This window comes from Canis lupus, chromosome 30 (assembly GCF_003254725.2).
Source record: "Canis lupus dingo isolate Sandy chromosome 30, ASM325472v2, whole genome shotgun sequence".
Taxonomy (NCBI): Eukaryota; Metazoa; Chordata; class Mammalia; order Carnivora; family Canidae; genus Canis; species Canis lupus.
The window spans coordinates 38,202,100-38,210,460 of record NC_064272.1 but is presented as its reverse complement, the minus strand read 5'-3'; the positions used below and the strand labels follow the sequence as shown (position 1 = coordinate 38,210,460).

The 8,361-nt window shown below is 55.0% G+C and overlaps 1 protein-coding gene across 5 annotated transcripts; it reads left to right on the top strand.

The window, feature by feature from the left end:
* The first annotated feature begins 279 nt into the window (after positions 1–279).
* On the top strand, positions 280–7,997 carry FAM219B (family with sequence similarity 219 member B). Of its 5 annotated transcripts, XM_049104356.1 has the most exons (6): positions 292–2,367; positions 2,479–2,566; positions 3,219–3,296; positions 3,705–3,753; positions 3,906–3,993; positions 5,597–5,734. In XM_049104356.1, the coding sequence occupies exons 1-5, from the start codon at positions 1,830–1,832 to the stop codon at positions 3,966–3,968; spliced, it is 816 nt and encodes a 271-aa protein (XP_048960313.1). In that variant the 5' UTR covers positions 292–1,829; the 3' UTR covers positions 3,969–3,993; positions 5,597–5,734. The 5 variants fall into 5 exon arrangements, with proteins under 5 accessions (XP_048960315.1, XP_048960313.1, XP_048960312.1 ...); XM_049104355.1 differs by lacking the exon at positions 3,906–3,993 and having other exon boundaries at positions 309–2,367; positions 3,705–3,863; positions 5,597–7,997; XM_025472063.2 differs by lacking the exon at positions 3,906–3,993 and having other exon boundaries at positions 1,841–2,367; positions 5,597–7,997.
* The last annotated feature ends 364 nt before the right edge of the window (positions 7,998–8,361 follow it).

Genomic DNA, 8,361 nt, shown 5'->3' with positions numbered 1-8,361 from the left:
TGTGTTGTTGATGGAAATCTAAACTGGTACAGCCATTATGAAAAACAGTATAGCTTTCCTCAAAAAACTTAAAAATAGAACTCCAGTATGATCCAGCAATTCCACTTCTGGGTGTTTATCCAAAGATGATGAAAACACTAATATGAAAAGATATATGCACCACTCTCCATGTTCACTGCACCATTATTTACAATAGCAAGATATGGAAACGACTTAGGTGTCCATCGATGGATGAATGGATAAATATATATATATATATACCATAAAATATATATAATGTGTGTGTGTATATATATACTTTTATATACCATAAAATACTTTACCATAAAAAGAATGAAATCTTGCCATTTGCAACAACATGGATGGAGCCTGAAAGCATTATGCGAAATGAAATAAGTCCGGCAGAGAAAGACAAATACTGTACAATCTCACTTACATGCGGAATCCCCAAAATAAGAAATGGGTTCCTGGCTGGCTTAGTCAATGAAGCATGTGACTCTTGATCTCAGGGGTCCTAAATTTGAGCCTCATGCGGGTATAGAGATTACTTAAAACAAAAACACCAAGCTCATAGATAACATAACAGACTGGTGGTTGCTGGGGTGTGGCAAATAGGTGAAAGGGATCAAAACAGAAGTTGCAAAATAAACAAGGCAGTCTGGTCCTGGGGAGTATAAAGCCAAGCACAGGAATAAACACCACGTTCCTAGAACAGTGTAAGTTTTGTAAGGTTACTTTTTTTTTTAGATTTTATTTTTAAGTAATATCTCTGCACCCACCCAGGGGCTTAAATTTACAACCCCAAGGGGAATGTTTTGAACTTGTTTTACCCTCTGAGTCAAGTGTCCCCATAAGGGTTGCGTGGGTGGCTCAGCGGTTGAGTGTCTGCCTTTGGCTCAGGTTATGATCCTGGGGTCGTGGGATTGAGTCCCGCATCGGGCTCTCCGTGCAGAGCCTGCTTCTCCCTCTGCCTGTCTCTGCCTCTCTGTGTCTCTCATGAATAAATAAAATCTTAAAGTGTCCCCATAAGATTACATATCTTGAGTTCTTATGTGCGAGCTGCCATTCGGAGAACTTTACAATTTAACCTCACAAGATAGGTACTATTATCCCCGTTTCACTGCTGAAAAAATGGAGAAATGAGTAAGTTAAATACCTTGCCAGTTATTGGCAGGTCACATAATCTGGGTTCAGGGGTCATGTTCAATCACATAGCAATTAGCTGATCATTAATGATGGGAGATCGAGGAGGGGCATGAATGAGGATATTCTGCAAGTTCCTGGAGAGTTTGTGACATCATGTGGGTTCTGATCATGTTTTCTTTGGCCCTTGGAGAAGTTCCCATCAGTCTAACAGGCAGCATAGCCAGGAGGAAAACATTTCTCACCGGCATGAGAAAAACATTCCAGGGAGCTGGGTTCAAATCCCAAGTTTACCACTCAACTGCTGAATCTGACCAAGTCTAAATCTCCTTTGCATGATAGGAATAACAGCTGGTCACGCTGGGAAGTCAAGAGAACTGAGCCATGTGGGGGCGCCTGGGTGCCTGAGTCCACTAAGGGGTGAAGCAAGTCTTGGTTTTCAGTGCAGGTCTTGATGTCAGGGTCCTGAGTTCAGGGTCCTAGATGCTGTTTCCGAATGTGCAGTACGGGGGTGGGGGCGCCGAGGCGGACGGCCGGGGGTCAGGACACGGCCTCGGGGCCCGGGATGGAGCCCGGCTGCCGGCTCTGCCGCGAGTCTGGCTGCGGCGCGCGCTCGCTCTCTTTCAAATAACTATTTTTTTCCAAAGCCTGGAATCTACAAAAATAAACATTCCTCTGTGCTTCTGATGATCCAAAAGCTCGTTTCAAATTCCTTTTTCCGAATGTGCCTGAGGCACACAGTCCTGCTCCCGTGTCGGCCCCGGGGACCAGGATGTCGCTGCGGCGCCCGAGGGCCGGTGAGTCTGCGGCGGCCTCCGCGGGCGGCTCCTCGCGGGCCCGCAGCGCCCTCACCCGCTCTCGGCGGCCCGCCCGGCCCCGGCCTCCCTTTCGCCGCCGCCCCCTGCGCCCCGAGCGGCCGCCGGAAGGCCGGGGCCGGGTCCGCGCCTGCGCGCCACCGCCCTTCTCGGGAGGGCCGCCTCCATGCGGGCGCGGGCTCGGCGGCGGCGGCGGCGGCGGAGGGGACTCGGCGGCGGCGCGCAGGGCCCAGCATGGCGAGCGCGGACCGCGGCGGCCCGGGACCTCGGCCCGGCGGGACCGCGGGGGGCGCGGCGGGAGCCCCGGGGCCGCCCTCGGGCCGAAGCGGCGGCGGGGGTGCCCGGGCGGCTGTGGAGAAGAGGGGCCCGTACATGGTGACGCGCGCGCCTTCCCTTCCGGCCAAGCTGCGTGAGTGCGGCCGGGCGGGGGCGGGGGCGGGGGCGGGGGGCGGCCCGGGGGGCGGGGGACCGCGGGCTGCGGCGCGGGAGGACCCGCTGACCCGCGCCCTCTGCCTTGCAGCGAAGCCCCGGGACCTGGCCAGGGCGGTTCTGCGGAGGAAAGGCGTGCAGGGGGCGCCGCCGCCCCGCCCCGGCTCCTCGGCGAAAAGGTCTCGGCGGGCGCCCCTCCTGCGCGGCGGCGTCCGGGGAGGCCCCGGCCCGAGGCCCGAGGCCCGAGGCCCGAGGCCCAGCCCGCGAGCGCCCGGAGCCAGCCCGTCGGCTTCGCGGCTTGAAGCTTCTCCCCTTTCGGGCCGTGGCGGCGTCACGCGAGGACCCTGGGGCCGCGGGGGTCGGCGGAGGGCGCCGAGGCCGGGCCGGGCCGGGCCGCGAGGGGGAGGGGGAGGGGAGGGGAGGGGAGGGGAGGGGAGGGGAGGGGAGGGGACGCGCCCGAACGGCCGGGCCCCCTCGTCTTTTCCGCAGGGGCTGAGCCCCGAGGCCGGGCGGGAGCCGAGCCGGCGCCGCTTCCCCGTAAGCTAAGACCGAGAGGCGTGAAGAGGAGACCTGGCCTCGGACTTGCAGCCTCCCTGCCCTCCGGTTGAAGGCCGGCGAAGTGGGGAGTCCTCCCGCTTCTGGAAGCCGCAGGCCTTTCCCCCGGAGCCGCAGCGAAGCGCCTGTCCCGAGCGGCTGTAGCCAGACGCGGGGCCGCGGGGCCGCGGGGTCGCGGGGTCGCGGGGCGCAGAGGCGACACGGGAGCCCCGCAGCCCTCCCTCCCGGTGACCGGCGGTGCGTCACCTCTGCCTGCTCTTCCCATCTCCCCCCCAGGTCGGTGAAGTTCAACAAGGGCTACACGGCCCTTAGCCAGAGTCCAGATGAAAACCTGGTGTCCCTCGACTCTGACAGGTGAGTGCCCCCCCCCCACCCCGGAGAAATGGCCCTTGGGGAGTGACGTGGGTCCCACTGCAGACCTCGTCCAGGACCCCCCTGCGCGTTCCAGAGCTGTCTTCTAGAGAGCATCATCCCTCCCCAGGATAGCCTGGTTAGAGGACTCAGGTGATCGTGCTGCTCTTCCGTTTGGAGCACTAACTGCGAGTGGGGGAGTCATCCTCCCTCCTTACGTATTCGCTGTCGGCGACAGTGACCCCCGCCCCCGCTGGAGCCAGTGGTACTCCTGGTTCTGGGCTTGAGTTCTGTGACCTGTGGTGTTCGTATCTCAAGTCCTCCGGACCCCCTTGCATGCTCTCTACCTGGCCTTTGCAGCTGTGCTCCAGAGGCATCCCCCCTGAACTGACTGTTTTCCTCTTCTCCTAGTGATGGGGAGCTGGAATCCAGATACTCCTCCGGGTATTCCTCTGCAGAGGCAAGTCCAGAGCGCCTTTCTGCACGGGGCCAGGCTGCAGGCAGCGTCACCGCCACTGCTAAATGCTTGTCTTGTGCCTGCTGTATACACGGCACTATGCCAGACTTCCGGTCTGTTCTCCAATCTTCTACTCTGCCCTACTCCCCCAACAGAGGTATAGGTGTCTGAGGAAAGCTGTTGAAAATCCAGAAGACCATAGACCCTTAGGGCTGTAAGGACCTCACAAGTCTTCTAGCCCAGGTGACCACTTAGGAAAGGAGTCCTCTTGATAAATCCCACCTAAGTGTTTACCAGCCTCTTCTTGCTTGAATGCTTCTTGCAACTGAGTACTCACTCCCTCCAAGAAGCCTTGCTGCCTGCCCTCCCTCTAACACACGCACACACTCCTTAGGTAGCTCTTAGAGAAGTTTTCCTTATTATTTGAAATGTCTCTTGCAGGATGGACTCAGTCATTCTAGGCCTGCCCCCAAGTGTCTCGCAGTAATTCTAGTCTCACTTCCTCTAATTGCCTTTTATCTGAGATCAGCATTCCTGTCCCTCCCCTGGCCATCCTCCACCAGTCTTGTTTTCTTCTAGTCAGTCCAGACAACTTGTGTTCCTTCAGTTGTTCCATCAATGGGAACTCCCGACTGAGATACCGGTGGGATGGCCTTCTGGACATGTTTACAGAGTGATGGTCCCAGACAGAGACACAGGGGTGTAAAGTTCTGGCATGTGCAGCTTACCACCTTAGAGGCCAGGTGCTGGAGACATGACTGGACTGTACGCCACTTTTATTTTATTTTATTTTATTTAAGATTTTATTTATTTATTCATAGAGACAGAGAGAGAGGCAGAGACACAGAGGGAGAAGCAGGCATCATACAGAGAGCCTGACGTGGGACTCGATCCAGGGTCTCCAGGATCACGCCCTGGGCTGCAGGTGGCGCCAAACCGCTGCGCCACTGGGGCTGCCCTTATTATTTTTTCCTTGTTCAGAAAACCCTTGGCCAACCCCCTGAGTTTCTGCCAAAGAGAATAGAAGCAGTTTGTAAATTTTCTCCTTCTTGAATATCTGGGTGCCTAAGATTGTTAAAACTGAGAAAAGAAAAATTAGCCAAGAGCCAGAGAAAGTCCTACCTTGTTCCCAGTCTCCTACTCCTTCTGCTCAGTGGAACTGGTAAATCTAGGTTGACAGGTTCCACTTTGCAGGGAACAGGCTCTGCTGGCATAAAGGTGCTGCATGTTTAACCAGCAGTACAGACAAGGCCGCTCCCCACCCTGTTCCTATGTAACTCCTATTCTACCCCATTGTCCTGGTTTCATTGTCCCATATTCTTCAGCCTTTGTAGGGACCAGTTTAGGTTCCCAGTGGGAACAGTCAGGCCCTTGACTTTCAAACAATCTGGAATCTGGTATTTACATCAGATGTCTAAGGATTCTTTAGTGAGAACAGCTCCCCTGGGGGTTAGTGATAGTGCAGCCTGGAGAGTACTGGCTTAGGCTGCTTGGGGCCTTTTTTTAAATTATTTTTATTGGAGACACAAAGAGAGAGGCAGAGGGAAAAGCAGGCTCCCCGTGGGGAGCCTGATGCAGGACTCGATCCCAGGACTCTGGGATTATGCCCTGAACCAAAGGCAGATGCCCAACCACTGAGCCACCCAGGTGCCCCTGCTTGGGGCCTTTCCCTGCTGGGTGAGGCACTGGCACTTCCTCTTGTAGTCCAGTGATGCATGGAGTTGGCCTGAGGGTGGAGCATGGAGAGGAAGCTCTGGTAAGCGAAGGTAGGTAGGTCTGCCTTTTGGGCAGCAGTTGTTTCTGCTTTGCCTCCTGGCTTAACAGTTCTCTCCTCTTTTGCCCTTAGCAAGTGAACCAGGATGTGAGCCGGCAGCTGCTTCAAGATGGGTATCACCTGGATGAGATTCCAGATGATGAGGACTTGGACCTCATTCCTCCCAAGCCTATGGCCTCTTCAACGTGCTCCTGCTGCTGGTGCTGTCCTGGGGACTCTTCCTCCTGTACTCTCCAGTAGACATAACCCCCTAAGATGGGCCCTGCTCACCATGCCTGCAGAGCCCTGTGGACCCTTCTTAGTTCACAGAGTGCAGTGGGGACGGCCATCAGCCTCAGAATCACTGGAGGCACTGATCCTCTGGGAAGAAGGTCAATGACCTGCAGTTACGCCTTACCTGGTGCTTCTCAGCCAGAGGCCCCCATCTGGGCCATACGGTGATAGGCGGGACTCTGCAGTTTTCCTCTGGTATTAGAGCAGTTTGGAGAAACCACTTTAATAAGGGCAGGCACACAGGAATTCTGGTTCTGGTGGTGACAAGTTGGCTAAGGAAAACTTGCACATATCTTGACCTGTATTTGTTCCCCTCTGTGGAGGGAGAAAGCTTTCGTGGCCAGGCTATGCTGAACAGTGTTGTATGAAAGCAGAAAATAGCACTTTACGGCTTCTAGCTGGGGGGGTCTTTGAAAAAGAACTGAACTATTTGGGACCAGTTTAAGAAATTCCATATGCTCCCTCTTCCTGGCTCCACGAGGGGACACTCAAGAAAGCATAAAGCAGGGCCCCTTGGCCTTCGTCCCCTTGCACCTGTTTGCCCATGGCAGGGAGTACGGCAGGTTGCCTGATCACACAGCAGGATCAGGGCTTCTAGTAATCCCTCCACCCAGTGGAGAAAAATTGCTCCACTATGTACATATTTTATTTATTTATCTTTCCTTGGTTACCATTCTTTGCCTTGGTCTTAGGTTATTCAACACCCAGCCTTTGAGTGTAAAGGTTAGGTGAAGGGACTGGAGCTCACCCCGAAGCCTGCAGGTTTGGGTCACCAGCAGAGGGGGCTGCAGGAAGCAGTTAGGTGCCTTCCTATTTAGCTTTTGGATCTTAACTAGCAAGGAGAAGTGTACTGGCTCTGCCGTGTGGGTCTTTGATGTGGACAGAGACTCACAGGCAGGATGGGCCCCGTGCCAGCTCCCAGGGCCCCTCCCTAAGGAGATAACCTGCCATTGCGGAGGGTGTCCCTTCACTCCAGCATGGGCCTTCCAAGTAAGCCTCTGGGGCAACCCAGCTCCACCCTCAGTGTGAACACGGCTGAGACCAGCATAATCTCCCCAGTGGCCATGCCCCACCCCAGATGGCATCTCTCGCTATACCAGTCCTCTCTAGAATTGGTTTCTTTTTTTTGGGGGGGGGGTCTCACCCAGAGCCAAGCTGAGGACTGTGAGAGCAGACATGGTTCCTAGCCTAAGGGGCATGAGGATAGGGGGGTGGGCCCTACATGGGAAGTGCCTGGTCTGGTGCTTTATTTGATGTCCTGTGGCCTCCAGAGGTGTGAAGGATGACGTGAACTCTTGCTCTGCCACATGAGGTGACTGGAAGGCTGAGGTGGTCAGTTAAAAAGCCCTTGTCAGATAACTAGGATGATCTATCTGCACTTGACAGGCATCTGTCTTGGTGCTTCTGTCAAATGCTAGGAAGTTAAGGATGTATGGTATCCAGGGGCTGTGGTTGACTTCTGATCCAGTAGCATCACAGCAGGAGGTAGATGGGACCGAGGCCACAGACACGGCAGGTCAGGGTCTGGGGACTAGGAGACCTAGATGGTTTCAGGGGTGGGACTGCAGCAACACACGGGTGCTTCACATGCGGAACACTTTTTGTGCAGGCCTTTCTGGTTTCTGCAGAGGTACAGAAGTACACAGAGGGCACCACCCAGGGCAGTGTGAAAAGACTGTGGTGGTAGCAGGAAGCCCAGTGTGGTGGGGCTACATCGGGGGGGGGGGGGGAGTGGTTAGGACAACGACCTGAGCACTTAGGTGGGTGAAAGTGGCAGCAGGACCCCAAGACCAAGGCCCTCCAGATGGTTGTTACTCTAAGTCCACGCTATCTATTTCCCTGTGTCTGTTCCTGGAGAGGATGTTCTAGAAGTGGTTGGTTCTGTGCGGAAGTCATTACCTTTGTGGAGAAAGTTGGAGGCACCTGGCAGCTAGGCAGGGTAGAAATGGTCTGTTTGGGGCCAGAGGTCCCAGGCTAAATAAAATGTCACCAATAAAGGCACAAAGGTGCCTAGAGCCAAACTGCCTTAATTCAGAGCACCAGGTATCCTGCAGGTGCCTGTCCTGGGGAGACCGGGGTGTATTCGCAGTTAACCTCCCAGAGGGAAGTAGGTGTGTGGTGTTTACAGAGGACGCTACGGAACTCTTGGCTTAGGCTTCCACAACTCTGAAAATTTGTACGAATAAATACAGTCATGCTAGTTGGGCAGTCTCTGTTGCAGTAGGATTTGAAAGTAAGGCTTAGACCACAGCCCCCTGAATTGTGAAATGAAGAGCCTAAGAGGTTCCCCCCGCCCACCCGTGGCCATTCCTCCTGAGACCTGCCTCTTCCTGCAACTCCCAGTGGGCAGTGTTTCCAGGCTGGCGTCACTGGAGGCTGCAGGCCTTTGCAGAGCACTTCTCTTTAGAGGACGTTCCATCTTGCAGACCCTTTCCTTTCCCAGGTCGGCTTTTGCTTTTAGCTGAAAAAAACTTAGAGGCCACGAAGCCCCAGAGTAGGTTAGTCAGAACCATTCTGAAGGTGGTTCTCTAGATTTCCATCATATAGGGCGTCTGGTACGGGCA

What these genes read in the sequence shown, in the direction of transcription:
- FAM219B (XM_025472063.2), top strand. Translation starts at nt 1,866, where the DNA reads ATGTGCCTGAGGCACACAGTCCTGCTCCCGTGTCGGCCCCGGGGACCA. An exon ending in TTCCCTTCCGGCCAAGCTGC is followed by an intron (nt 2,368 to 2,478) that starts GTGAGTGCGGCC and finishes TCTGCCTTGCAG; the next exon opens with CGAAGCCCCGGGACCTGGCC. An exon ending in CCCGGCTCCTCGGCGAAAAG is followed by an intron (nt 2,567 to 3,218) that starts GTCTCGGCGGGC and finishes TCTCCCCCCCAG; the next exon opens with GTCGGTGAAGTTCAACAAGG.